General features: G+C 38.9%; 1 protein-coding gene across 4 annotated transcripts in view; it reads left to right on the forward strand.

Annotated features, from left to right (window-relative positions):
• The window catches only part of SPOCK1 (SPARC (osteonectin), cwcv and kazal like domains proteoglycan 1), a 286,032-nt gene that overhangs the window by 191,941 nt on the left and 78,689 nt on the right, over nucleotides 1–15,402 (forward strand). For all 4 annotated transcript variants that reach the window (XM_030504324.1, XM_030504322.2, XM_030504325.2 and 1 more), the window contains one exon: nucleotides 121–253. In XM_030504324.1, the coding sequence (XP_030360184.1) occupies nucleotides 121–253 (133 nt within the window). The remainder of the gene's footprint in view (nucleotides 1–120; nucleotides 254–15,402) is intronic.

Here is a 15,402-nt window from a genome sequence, read left to right on the forward strand (position 1 = left end):
CATTGTTAAGCATTCTTTTAATTAATGCTGTGTTGAAGATCTTGCCTTATTCAGAGAAGCTTTTTTTCTCCTGTTTTATACAAGCATGTTCGAATAAACTTGGTGTCTCTTATTTTACAGCCTTCGACAAAAGAAGGGCAACTTGGCTCAGAAGCACTGGACTGGACCAGCTAACATAGCCAAGTGCAAGCCTTGCCCCATGACGCATGGCAATGCTGTCTGTGGATCTGATGGACATACATACACTACCAGGGTGAGTTTTGCTGTTAACTCAAAATCCTGTCAGTAGTGGTCATCCAGGCTGTAGTAAGAAGATGAAATAGCTTTCATTAATAAGTGATATTAAATTACAGTCTAGTTTGGGAATATTTTTGTGTAAAAAGCTCTGATAAATGTTGGGGTTTACATATTTGAGAAACAGCAAATCAGAATGACACATCAGAATCTTACAACTTTCATGATTCATGTTTCTCTAAATAGCTCGTTCTTGCTAATGAAGTGGAACACTTTCAATATTGATGATACAACAGAAAATTCATTCGATCAGATGGGCTTGTTCAGACAAGAGGATTTTGGGATAGTTCCTGTTTTTAAGATTTGGTCTCCAAATGCTGTAATAACTTGGCAGTATTATTGTTCTGTGATAGTTTGGGGGGTGTGTTAATTAATTTTTTTCCCAGGCTGCATGGGTAACATATTACAATTCATTTAAACCACAGTTTTAATAGGCTTGTGAGCCAGATGCAGCATGTATGGTACCATAAAAAAAATTCCCATAACCCAGTGGGGATAAATTGGCTTGTTGTTATATTGAAAATATGATCACCTTAGGGCTTGACTCAATAAAAGAAACTGGCTTCACAGCCATTCAGCAGTCCAGATCTCCCATTAACAAATAAGGCCTTTCATGTCTCAGATACATGTGCAAAAGCAGCACTTCAGGCACTGGAAGTTGTGTTTAGGGAATACCCCTAAGGTTTTCTTCTCTTCTTTCTTTTCCTGATGCAAGGTAGGTTTTGACAGCCAGTAAAACTACCCCTTAAAATCAAAAAATACACCCTATGCCCAAAGAAATGAAAATCCAGGAAAACAAAATGGTCAAGGGGAAAAGAAAATCTCTGCTGTAATGTTAACAGTGATGATGATATTGCAGCTACATTATCTTCTCAGCTGGGCAGCTCGAATTTCTCATCCATTAATGGACACAGTATTAAAATGCTGCCATGGCTAATTCATTTAAGCCTCTCTTCTATTGTGGCTGAAGGATTTCCATGGCCAAAGGAGCAAATCAGCAGAAACTCTCTCATCCTTGCACACACAGACTGCAGAAAAAGGGCTCCAAGTTGCCTGTTAAACAAGCTACTCTTTAATACTCTCTAGGAGCATGTAATGCAGCCATTTAGCATTGGTATTTAGGATTAAAATTGGGCTCATTTTGAAAACAACTTTTTTGTCTGAACTCTTGAGAGTATATGAGATCCTGTAGTAAATAGCTTTCATTGCATATTCTGTCATCGTATTGAACTCATTTCTATGCATCTTCCCTGCATCTCTGTTAGCTCTGAGTCTTCTTTTTTTGACCTTCTGTATTTCTTATCCTAAGATCCAGATGCTTTTAATAAGAAATTCTGCCAGTGTCATAAATTTGCCAAACTATTGTGACTACCAGTATAAACTTGACAACTATAATTAAGACATCAAACAATTCCTGTTCCTGACATGCTTGACTATCAAAGACACACCACCCAGAAGTTGTCTCTGCTTAAAGGAGTCTTTTTAAAAGATTCATTCAGAAGTAACTTTGTCTCATCTTCATTTATTGTATTTAATTGTCAATTGCTTTTTTCCTAGCAATTGAAAATTGCAGCATCTTGTTGGTCTCTCAAGTGCAGCAACTTCTTTTCCATAAACTTTGTCCACGTTCTCCGTCACTGCCTGGGGATGAGAGGGTTTCATTGCTTTCTGAGTACTGTTCTGCAGGAACAATTGCTTTTCATATTGTGTATTTGTAGTTGCTTTATCTAAAACCTTCTTTTGACTGAAGGTTCCTCCAGTGTCATGCTGATTGGCAATCTTTCTGTAGCATCCAGTCCTAGCAAGTGAATACGTGTCTGGTTAACCTTTATGGAATCTCAAGGAGGTGCTTATAGCAGTGGTATTCTTGTTTGCTGTACACAGTACATTATAAATCTCTGAATATGTAACCTGGAGAACATCATTGTCTCTACAACTTCTTCTAAAAGCTCTGCTTCATTGATCCCTCTCCCAGAAGACAGATTTTGGTAAATGAGCTGAAAATACTTTAGGCAGAGCGTTAAAACTAAATGGTATATTTTAATGTCCTAACAAATAACATTTTTATGGTCAGTAATGATCTTGGGTTTGTGGTATCTTTTATGAACAGAATAAACTGCTTCACTCAAATTCACTGGTAGTTTTCACCCTCTTTCTTGCCTTTAAGTCACTAAAATCAAAGCTTTTCTTTGGCAGTTTTCTTCCACGTGCAATGCTGTTGACATGTATTATTTCTGGCACTTCACCAGCAGCATGTTCTAGTATTGACTGTGAAAATGCAAGAAGGTGGACATCTGAGTGTGGACACTGCTTTGCATCTGTATGTATCTATTCATACCTGGCTCTGCCTCAGCAGTTAGGTGAATGCGTAATGATATTCTGGGCAAACAACAGTGTTCAAAGCTTGTAAACAAAGATGGAGAGTAGCCACTGCATTTCAATGGAAAAAGTCTTCTGGAATGGTACATTGGCTATCTACTCACATAGGCAGACAGGCAGCGTGCACATACGCACCAGCGTTTTGATCCAACCTGACTCAGTTTGATTTTTGGCTTTTCCTGCCAGCACAGCAGGGGGTTTGGGCTTTTACAGTTCATGGCCTGGCAGAGCAGCATCAAAGCATTTCACTAATGACTGGGGGCTACCATTCAACACTATCAGTAATGTTTGTACCAGGGATTGCTCTTAACATGCTTTAAAATGTTAAAGGTAAAAGTGAGTGGAAAGGGTATAGTAGAAGTATGACTGACTGTGATAAAATGCAGATGAAACTTGGGCATCAATAAATGCACAGAAATTCACATTAAGAGAAAATAACCAAATATACATGTCTCAGGCTCTCATTTAGCTGCTTGATCTCAGAATAATTCTGGCTATTTCTTGGAAGAAACAGTAGACCTAGAGGCAAGAATTTCTTGATGAAACTAGACAGAGTGATCCAAGACCCAAAGCACTCAAAAATACAAGGGTTATAGGAAAAAATATGAAATGTGAAATGTAAACTGTAAACCACCACATTTAAGCTTACTTGTTGAAGTGGAGGCTCAGGATTTTTAACTTGGTCTCTCAGTTGCACCAAATACATAGAAGCCTTCAGCCTCTCAACTAATTTATTGAAGGCTAGTCAAAGGAATAGCTTGACTCTTTCATCTTCTGTGGAAAAATATTTACAGGGGTTGGTTTCCAACACAAAGGTAAATGGGAAAAATGTTGAAAATGATGAGAAGTCCATGCCCAGATCTTGTACAACAAGGGATTTGAAAGTGTCACCTAAACTATCACAATAGGAGACACAACATACTGAGTACTTTGATGGATCTTAAGTTGAGTCAGCTTCACATGTAGGAGTTGTACCACTTAAAAATCTCACCAATCCTTAAGCATTAAACATTTCTGGTTCTTTCTCTGAAGTGTCTTCAAAACTTGTCTCCATTGTTGATCTGGGCTATTTCATTTGTTTCACAGAAGTGCTGATGTTGAAGGAGATGAAGATGGTTGGCTGTGGTCTGCCATGGGTTTTTTTGTTCTTCTTTTGTTTTCCAGATGATAAACTAATTCTCCTGAGCCTATGGGATTCTTTAGTCACACCAATAATTCAGTGCTTGTGCTTGACAAAATCTGAACACAGATGTGGCCTGTACCTACTCACTCCTTGTGCTGTTTCCAGCAATTGTTCCTAGCATTTTTTGGTTTACTTTAATAAGTTATATTTCTGGAAACTAAAAAGTCTCTATCACCCTTTCCTGTTATCTTTGTACTCTATGGGCTTTAGGTTTGTCAAAAACTTCACGGAGTCTCTAGCTACTGCTTGCAATGCAAAAGTTTTCAAATGCCCACGCTCTTTGCTGTATTATAAGACTTTATAAAAAAGAAATTGCTGTTTCCCGAGTATAACAGCTCTGTTTAATACTCTGACAGTACAAAGCACCTCCATAGTCTATAGCAATCCGAGTTTTCAAAGCTCTTTAAAGTACTAATGAATTAAGCTTATGAGGTAAGTAAGCCCTGTGAAGAGCACTATGTAATTAGTTAATGTTTTTGTCGGCATCACATTAAGAACAACTCTGTAGCTGTCAGTTTTACAGGAAGTTTAATTAAGCTATTTAATAAAGCAATTACCTGAACATGGCGATGACTGTACTTAAATAATCAGAAAACGAAAATAAGGATGATCTTAAATTATGAAACATACCACCTCAATGACTAATAGTCCTTTCAAAGATGGAAAGGTACATTGGTATAATTATTATGCTTCTAATTAGGTACATTGTTGTTCTGCAAAGTTTAATTAAATCATTGCAAACTTATTAAGTCCATGATCGTGTCTCTTTTTGTCTGAAAAGGGAAAAATTGCTTCGTGTTGTCATAACATTAGGTAACAAATTTGATATTAAGGGATGTGCAAGAGAAATAATTTTCTGACAATCCTGAAATGAGAGGAAAAATAATGACTGAAATAATGACACTAGTAGTTAAATGTGTGCAACGTGAGGGCTGAGGGCTGCTGCATGTAATTAGGAGGAATCTCTATTAAGCAGCACAATTAACAAGTATTTGTTACAGTGTCCAAGTGTTGAGTATTTAGTTTTCCATAATCCAACCATTGGCTGGATTACCTGTCCTCTAGGTGTGAGGTGCTACCATCCAGCTCTGGTTTTGCACAGCTTTCCCTGACTGTGGTTTGTCGAAGGGATGACTCAGTCTTTCCTGATGGAAAACAAGATACAAAGCAGAGGCTTAGAAAGCGTTAAGACCTGCCTGTCCTGCCCTCAGTTAGATGAAAAGTTGGATTAAATTGTGTCTTAACTTTAAGCTTTGGTTTGGTTTTGCAAGGCAAAATTAAGGAAATAACTCTTTTCTTTAATAAAATACTGGGAGAGCTACTTTGAAGTCACGATGAAAAAGGCTTGCATGATTTAGGGGTTGTGGGGGGTGAGGGGTGGTGATGTCATTTGTCTGTGTTAAATCAAATGGGTTTGTGTAAGCCGTGACAGCACCATTGCTAAGTTCCCTGGAGTTTTCTGATCAAGCTGGACAGGTTTTTTAATGGAGTATTCAAGTATCTGGGGATGTGACTCTTCTGATGAATTTTTCTGTGGAAAAAATATTTTACATCATTGTTACTACTTCCTTATTCCAGCAGCAGGTTTTCAACATTCACTCCTATTTCATTATGCAATTTGTTTTTTTGCAGGAGGGTTCTTAACTGTAGCAATACATCTGGCATGAGGCCTTCAGCATTACTGGCTTCATTCTCAGAAATAACAACAGGGGAACCCCACAGGACTGTGGGAAAACTAGAATGTGCCCAATTCCAAGTACCCTTGTAGATTGCTCATTTGGTTTGGGCACATCTGGCTGTTGTATTCCCAAAAAGATAGATGTTTCCTCAGCCTGTACTCTGGGCCAGTGGGACTCGAGTCGTATCGCTCAAAAGCTATGTGAAGCTGGTTTTGCCTAATGAAGCCAGAAATAATACGATTTGTGTCTCAGAAGGCAAAACACAGAGCTCTGAACTCTGCCTACCACAGCTGCACATTTTATTTGAATTGAAGCATGAGGTGAGCAATGTTATTTGATGAAGTGCTGTTTATCCTAAAGACATCCTGTTGTTGATATATTTTTCTCTCAAGGAATGAGCAGAGAATCAGGAATAAGGTAGATCTTGATTTTTATGTACCTGGTAACCCATGCCAACTTCTTAAGATATGTATGTCTAAAGAAGTTTATTTGCATATGCTCAAAGAACAACATTTATCTTTTATTCAATCAATAGACTCAAAAAATTGCTTTTTTGTCTCCTGTGTTAATTCCAGTGCTGCCTTCTAGGGGTGTTTTGGCCACAAATAAACAATCCAGAGCAAAAAGATCTGTGCTTTCCCCTGGTTAGGGTAGCCTTTGTTAAACTCTGAGGGAGCTGGGAAATACAACTTTAGAATTCTCTTCAAATAACCACATAATTCAGCAAATTTCTGAGCTTCGTTACAAATTCCATTTAGTTTTTATCTTGAATTGCAGAAGCTTTTACTTTTCAGTGGTGTGAGAAAGTAAATTCAAAATCCCAAACAATGCTCTACCAGTTTTATATCCTAACTGGGAAAAACCTGGCTTGTGTAACCACTGATCTGTGCATTGTGGCTACTTCTGTGGCAGCTTCCCAGCTAAACCCCGTGAATTTGTACATGTTTGTGAGATTTTTTCACCTGGCATAATATGAATAGTGAGAACAGCTAAAATAGGGGCTTCTGCAGTGAATCAACAGATAGAGGAAAAAACAAGAGCTCTGGGCAATTTTTACGGGGTAAGGGCTGCTTTGTCTTATTGCCAAGTTTGAGATTGCATGAATTAGTGAGAAATTGCTGGGGCCCACAATACGATACTCTTTGTTCAGAGACTGGTTGTTGCTGTCCCTTTAGCCTCTGAAGAAGGAGTCTTCATTAATAGAGTCATGCAAACATGGATTGGAGGAAAAAACCAACAAACTGACAAACAAAGCCACCAAGAAATCTTTTTAATCCCATGAAGAATTCTCTCATACAGAGGATACTGATTGTTTTTGTAGGAAACTGGCTATTTGGGGGTTGGAACTAGATGATCTTAAGGTCTTTTCCAACCCTAACTGTTCTATGATTCTATGATTTAAATCTCTGTTAAAGCCATAGGTCAGTGTTGGAAAGGGAAGGGGGTTGCTTTGGTTCTGCTAGAGGCTTGTGTGATCTCTTGTATCCTACATAAAGGCAGGACAGAGAAATATTGAAGGCATTCTGGGGACAGAGTCAGGTGGATCACAACCTGGTTTTGTTCTTCCTTGGTATAATTTATTGAAAGAGAAATCAGTTAAAATTCCTATCCCTTTGATTTCCACTGGGGCCAGTGAGCAAAAGGCCCTGACAGAAAGCAAAACTTATGCAAAGTTGTACCTCCAAGTTTTAACCACTATGGGACAAGCAATTGGGGTATAGCAATGTTTGTCTCTTTTCTCTAACCTTACCTAGCAGAGAAAGGATATTTTTAGGTTGTTTCTCCATGTTCTAGCATTGCTCAGTCCAAACCAATTTGGCTTTGCACTGTCTGGGCTCTTTGAGATTACTTTGTATTTTGTCAGCTTTGGAATCCGTATTTTTCTCTAATTCCTTTGTCTATTATTTTACCATAGTTAAGGCTTGTCAGAGTTGAATGTTTTAATAATTAAGCCCCCAGAATGTGGGGGAAATCGAGATAAAATGTCTCTATTAGGTGTGTTGCTGCAAGTGGTAATTCATTCTTTGTATTGGTTTGGTAACTTGAGTATAGAGAAAACACAGTTTAAACTCCCTAATAAAACCTTCTCACTATGTAGCTGCAGTGGTGAGGTATAAATACCATGCTGGGAAATGCAGTGTAAGAACCTGTGCAGAATTAACCTCCAGGTCTCCAATAAACGTGCACCATCACGGAGTGACAGGAAGAGGTGAAGCTTCAGGCAACATAAAGTTGCTCCTCTCACATCCTACTCACTGAAGTTCATTACAAGCCAGTTGTCCCACATGGCTCAAATAACATTCATCGAGCTCTATAAAGCAAGTGAAAGAGCTCATCTTCTTGGTGCAGTGCAGAATTTTTTGATAGTTGTGCTGAGTTTCAGCAGTACTCCCACAGGATAATAAAGTCTAAGTCAAACAAAAGTAATACACTCTTGTGGGGTTTATGTTTGGTTTTTATTGCATTCATTTGAATGGAGTAGAATTCAATTTCTAAGATTCAGTTAAATGTATCTTCCTTAAATTGGGTATATTCATTTCATGTTTACCCACTAAAAGTCTCTAGTAATTAGACCTGATGTATGATAATGAAGCTCCTCACATTTACACGTCAGTTGTTGCCAGATTACCTCCCCCCCCCAAATAGCCAGCTTTGAAGTGGGGGTGAGTTATACATGTGTAAAACATTCTTTGCCAAGATATTGACAAACAACAATAAATACTTTGGGATCTTTTAATGGCAATTTGTAGCCATATTCTAGACATGCTAAAATAGTTTTAATATAGTTTCATGTTTCATTCTGGTTTTGGTGTTTTGTGGGAGTTCTGGTTTGGGGGTGGGAACTGACTTTCTTTACATAGCAAAGACCAGTGCTGAAGAAGAGCAGCTCATTGCAGGAAATGTTTGCTCCCTGTGCCTTTCTGATTTGCCTACATATACCTCTTTTGGAAGGATGAAATGTTTAGAATGTCACTGATTTTTCTCCTTCCCATTTATGAGTTTCTACAGTGTTGAAGGCAATGGTTTTATTTGGGCATGCAGGTAACTACTGCCAGTGATGAGAAGCCTGAATATGTAACACTCTCACTGTTGGCTGCTCAGTATTCCAAAAACTCAGAAAAACAACCTAGGGAGTGTTCTTAAATTTATGGGCTGAAGTCTTACTGAATTAAATGAGACCACACTCAGCAGTGTCTTGAAAACTGAAGTTATGTGCTCATCTTCAGGCTGGAAGGCATAGGCCTATCAGCCGTGTTTTACACAGTAAGCAAACATCTTGGGTAGTTGTCTAGATAACTCGAAAAGTTTTTGGAGTTTGTGTTTGGTTTGGGGTTTTTTTTTTTTCCTGGTGTTGGTTATTCTGTAGCTGGAGGCACTGGAACAGGTTGCCCAAGGAAGTTGTGAATGCTCCATCCCTGGCAGTGTTCAAGGCCAGGTTGGACGGAGTCTTGGGTGACATGGTTTAGTGTGTGGTGTCCCAGCCCATGGCAGGGGTCTTGGAACTAGATGATCTTAAGGTCCTTTCCAACCCTACCTATTCTATGATTCTATGAAATGCATCACCAGCAATGACTTGCTTGGGCACATCACCCCAGAGGAGAGAACATTAGATATTGCTAGAAGAAAAGTATAACTTGTGGCTTTTTCTTTTCACGTGTGTGGAAGAAGCCAGCACTGAATGACAGAAGATGATGTACTTTATTAATAAAGCTTCTACATTAAAATTATAGCAGGTGCACAGGGAGAAAGGAGAAGCAGTGAGTAGACTGTGAGTTGTGTACTTTGAATTACTGTGTCAGTAATGACGGATGGAGCAAACAATAGAATTTGACCTGTCACATTATGCTTATTAGGCTGTAAGCCTTAAGGCATTTGTAATTGGCTTCAGCCAGCAATGTTAATGAAGGTGGATTGAAAAGTTAGATTATTTGAATGATACAGACTGCTTTACATTTTTAGCATTCAAAAGAAAAGGCTAGAAACTCAAAGAGACTGAAGCCGTAAGGCTTGTTCTTTGTAAATTGTCTCTTGTCCCTGTATAATAGAGCAGGCAAAGGAATACTTTTGAGATAACAAGTTCATACTGTGTAGAATATGAGTTATTTAAAATTATTCTGTGGGGCACAGTTTTTAAACAGTGTGTGGGAGGTGCAATGTGCATAGTTTCCACAAACAATAATGGGATTTATGTGTGTATCTTCTTTATATTATGCATCATGCTCAAATGTGCCCCTATAGTATAACTAGACTAGAAAATGTATCTTGGGGTTGACATTACACGAGTTGTCAGTGTGGCACGAAGTGCACAAGTGAATGCACTTGTGTTCTAAAAACTGTGTGCAATATAGATGCACAACTAAACTGACTTTTGAATAGTCATGCACAAAGGAATTGCATCCTATTAAGTGTGCTTAGTTGGTGTTGGGAAGAAATCACGTTGATATTATACGTGCCATTTTGAGGAGATATTATGATATTACAGGTAGAATGATATGTATATTTCTGAGTGAAAGCATTTCATTGGAAAATGTCAGTCTGAGCTCACAGTGTTTTCAGCAAAATCACTGTTCTGAACTTGCAATCAGACTAAAGCAAAATTTGGAGTGGAACCTGCCTGGGCCCTCAAAATATCCATACCCAGGGTTGTCAATCAGCTGAGAACCTGCTCAATGATAACTTGCAGGTTGACCGTTCTTCCTGAGGAGATAGGGAGTGTTTTGGGGGGGAGGGGGTTGAGGTTGGTTTTTTCTGTTGGTTTGGGGTGTTTTTTTGCAGGTGGGAGTTTGGGTTGTAGAGAGGACGTGGAAACATTGCAGTGACCAACTGCAGAGGGTGTATAGTACATGGTTTGGAACTGATGGTCTTAGGATAGAGTCTGTGGGAAGGAAAAATAGGAATGCTGAGAATATTATAGTGGGGCTGGGAAGATATAGGGAACATGAGTTCATAGAGAAATTGGGCTTATTTTCACTGTTTGCAGAACAATTTACACATATTGGGCCTATGCCCAGTCACTGGCAATTAGATGATACAAGTGAAATTCATTTTATTCACTGAGGGTTTTCTTCCCAGAGGTAATACTATACAAAACAGAAAGAGGGAGCTCAACTAGTTACATTTCCCTCATCTGTGATATTTTCATCGTACATAGAAGAAAGCAGAGAAGAGAGTTTAAAATACGGGTAGTTATATGCATTGATTTCTCTTCCCATATGTTTTGGACTGGTCTCTGATGGTATATACTTTTATCCATTATTATGTGTTACATTTAGAAATACATAGGAAGAAAGGATTGCAGCCAAAAATACATTCTTCTACTTTGCTGTAGCGTAATCCTAGTAAAAGAAAATGGTATGTATTTTGTTCCACATGTAGGACAGTGGGGGATATTTTCTTGTTAATGCAAGTTTTGTCTTCCCATTGTAGTTACGTGTTCAAACTGAGAAAAGCATGCAAGTGGGTCATTTTAGATCTAGCCAGCTGTACTCACTTTTTCTTGTAGGAGATCTTGATGAAAAGGTAGGGAAATAAAGGAGAAAGGGACGTTTCCTAGTTTAGATTTCAGTAGTGCTGGTTGATTGAGCAGACATCTCAAAAGTCTTTTAGCAACCTCCATTGTCACATCAAAAAAAGTCTTTTTTAAAATGAGTGATATGATGGAGAGAGAATGCCAAAATGTCATTTAAAGAAAAGTTTCCTTGTGTAACATGGACAGGGTAAAGAGCCTTTAAAAACTTCAGCAGCTGAATGGAGATGGTGATGGCTTTCTTCAGTCAGTGACGAAGACACAGCACTATGTTCATTTGCATTTCATGAGATGAGTGAGTTCAAAAATGCAAATAGAAAAGCGAAGGTTTTGCAAGGAGAGGTGGAAAAGACAGCTTGTATAACAGTGCCAATTCCTGTGTAGGATAGAAAAGACAGGAAAACCTTGCAGGACACAGATCTAATCTGGGGTTCTGCCCAGCCTTCTTGCAAAGTTCACCCTGCAGGACCTCTGCAAATAGGTCTTGTCTCCTAAGGCAATACACAGCAGCAGCATGCAAATCCTCCCCATTTGATGGCATGTCTTCTGCAGATTACATCCACCCCGTGTGAGCTGTGGGGTGGTGAGCTGGAACTGCTGATGGGGCTCACTCAGCCAAGGAATATTTCTTTTTGTCCTATTCTTGTTTATCTGTCTGCAGTTGGGCACCACTGTGGTTCTTGAAAATTGGCCTGTGGTCTAATATTTTTTGTTAATTCATAGACTTTCTTTTCTTACAGACATATAATCACACCATGTAATGCCTCTTCTCTGCCACCATGTACTATTTTGCTTTAGGTGAATCTTTGTTTTTTATTTTCTGTATTATATTTGGGCTAAGTGTTAGATTGGTCCAGCTAACTGGAGAGATGAAATCTGGCTCTTATTTAGCTAGTCAGCAGCTGAGTCCTCCTCTCACATGTGACGAAGTCTGCCTTTTCCACAGCTTTCTCACGCCTCCCTAGCTTAGGATGACACAGCATAATGTCTGTAAGCTCCTATTTCTGTTATGGCTATAAAAGCTCTCTGCCTCCATCACGCTTAAAGTAAAGAACAGATTTGAAGACTTGAAGTCCATAGCTGAATTTCCAATAGCAGCTCCCTCTTTGAAGCACCCTGTTGAAGTGCAGAATGCTTTCCCTTTGCAGTACAATGGGAGAGCATTTAGAGGTTGGGGGCAATGCTTAGCGCCTTAAACTTGAGCAGATACAGATACCAAGTGCTTTTCTGTGAAGCAGGCTGCTGGGTGAACTCAAGACTTGTGTGAAGTACTACAGTAGTGGTTCAAACGAAGATCAGGTTTGTGTAACAGTTGTACTATCACAGGGCTGTGCTCGTAGCAATGTGGGCGTACTGGTGTGAGTGGGAAGCCTTTGCATCCGAACTTGCTCTCACTCGGACTGTTGGCACACAGAGAGTGCCCATGACAAAGTTATCTGTGGGTGCTCTGTCTTACAGTTGGAGTCCACTACACCTCTAAGAGTGCCCACTTCATCGAGGTACAGTGGAAACTTAGCTGGTTTTACATTCCTGTGTGGTTATCTTTCAAATACGTGATCTCACTGAACTTGGTTAGTTCAAAGCATTATTATTTTAGCATCAGGAATTTTGTTTATAACTTTTCCTGGTTTCACTATTGCTCACAAGACTAAAAATAAATAAGGAAGAAAAGGTTCTACTTTAAAATCTCAGCTTGCAAGAAAGACAATTTCATATAAATGTTGGGCACAGGTGAACAAAAGACAAAAGGTAGAGAACTCTTCCAATATTGTTTTACAGGGTGAGACTATTACCAAGGCTAAATTGTAGTCATTGCAGTACAATGGGAGAGCATTTAGAGGTTGGGGGCAATGCTTAGCGCCTTAAACTTGAGCAGATACAGATACCAAGTGCTTTTCTGTGAAGCAGGCTGCTGGGTGAACTCAAGACTTGGGTGAAGTACTACAGTAGTGGTTCAAACGAAGATCAGCTTTTCGTCTTCCCCCTTTGTCTTTCTAACATGTCTTGAAGCTGGAATTAGTCCTACCTCTAAATTTAAAATCCAAGTTGTTAACAGAAAGACAGTCCTCAACCTGTAGGATTTATATCTGCACAGACCAGTGCTATTGACCCTGCTAAACAGACTCACTGTAACACTTCAGTTTTAATATTGACCTAAGGTAAAAGTAGAACTGATGATGTTTTCAGAGAGACAATGGAAAGGAAAACTGTTCTTGAATGGAGGCATTGGCAAGGGTATATATCCAGAAATGCACAGTACTGCTTATCAAAATTAAAAATAACTTTTAAAAGACAATACAGTAGGTCATATATAATTAATTCTGTTGTGGATGTGAAAGCCTGGCTCCCATAATTACTATTTCCATTATTTTTGCTCCATTACTTTCACCAGTACTTACAAGGCAAACAGGATCACCACGACCCATCAGTGTGGTTTCTACACACTCCTCCAATGACTCAGAATGGACTCATCGCATCTGGTGTCACAACTCTGTGACATTTTGTCTTTTGGTGTCATTCAGAGTGTGATAAAAGGTGAGGATAAATTTGAGGATGGAGGTGATCTTTGCATATTTATAGGCAGCAATAGCACATAGGAATGAGAAGAACCTCCAGTGAAATAAATGTTAAAAGGAAATGTGAAAACTATTTGTTTAACCTAAAATGAGATTATAATCACTCATTTTGCCTGCCAAACAAATGGCATCCTTAAATCTTTAGTCATGTTTGGATATGCCTTAAAGTATGCTTTACTTCCACCCTTTGGTTAAGATTCAGTGCATAAATAACAACTTGCATGACCCAGGTCATAATTAACAGCCTGTTCTTGGCTTTATGGGCAACTTTTTTTCTACTTTTGACCTAACTAGAATAAAATTGTAAATGAAAGATCACAAAAAAAAAAAAAAAGGCATAAATTGCTATTGCTTTTTAGCTGCATAGCAAATAGAATTAATCAATGGGATTAATTATGTGTGGAAATGACATCATTACAAGGCAAAAGCAATACCTGGACTATCTATAAATCTGAATCAGAATATCAAAAGATATAGAAGTGAACTCTGCAGAAAGTACAAAATAATTAATTTCATTCATGGGGGTTCTTACTGGGGATTGCGGATGCACCGTTTGAAAAGAACTGTCTTATTAAATACAAATTAGATTAGAGAAAGTGCTAAAAGCCTCCTGTAGATCAAGGCTTCAACTTGCTAATGAACTTTTCCCCTCTTAACTTTAGATTTGCAAGTTGTTTTAGGAATATCTTGCCTTTCACATGAATGAAATTTACTTGCTAGAAATTCCAGTTTTAAAGTCTCTGTGTTTAACATAGAGATAAGTCAAAGAGGCACCTGCCACCCAGGGGGGGCTAGATGCTGTAAGATACAGCATGAAGCCTGAAGACATTTACAGATCGTATGTAGCCAATTTAAATTGCAGGGAGACTGAAATGAAAGGCTGTTTCTGCTGATGTGTTGCACTAGGCTGGAGTATGGTCTGTTTTGTGCTGGATGCCAAACCTGGGACCGTAGGACGTGCATCACGACCGCATTCTGCTGTGAAGTTGGTATCAAAAGCCTTTCAGTTCAAACAAACAAACAGTAGAAAATAACCAGCAAAAGCCTTTGTAAGGAAAATGGAAGAGGAATGCTAGCCTGTACAGAGACCTCTCTGTATCTTCAGAACTAAAATCTGTCATCATAGAGCCTCTATAGGAGGGTTAGTAGCAGAAGTGTGTTTTATTACTTAAATATATCTTGCACAGGCAACACTGAGTAAAGAAAACCCTTTTGAGTTATACAACTCTTTGATGGGATGCCATAAGGTCTTTCATTTTAAGCCAGTAAATTCCAGAGCAGTAATTTAAAGACTACACTTTTCCTTAAATCTAAAAGCATGTTCTAAATCTTGTTGTATTTAGCTTGAACATTTATCTGATAAGCCTGATGCTTTATTTCCAGACTGAGTTACATCACCTGCAGGCTCTCTGATGTACTGTTTCCCTACCACAAGGCAACTTGCCCAGGAGAAGGCACTGGGAGGCAAAGAATGTGGTCAATCAAAGTACAAATACGGGCCTAAACAGGGTGAAGACTTGTGCTCCCATAGAATGTACCACTATATTTGGTGGCAAGGGATATGTCAACATTAAGATCCATAGGCAGCATACTTTCAATGGGAAGTTAGTTTTACCTGCTGTAAACTGCCAGAATAACACATTCGATAGACTTTAACCAGTTACTTTCACCAGGTGGTGGGATTGCCATTTCATCTCTACACCAGAGGTGGGGTGAGACTATACCTTCCACAAGGGAAGGCACAATCAACCTTTGGGGTTCTCA

This window comes from Strigops habroptila, chromosome 12 (genome assembly GCF_004027225.2).
Source record: "Strigops habroptila isolate Jane chromosome 12, bStrHab1.2.pri, whole genome shotgun sequence".
NCBI lineage: Eukaryota > Metazoa > Chordata > Aves > Psittaciformes > Psittacidae > Strigops > Strigops habroptila.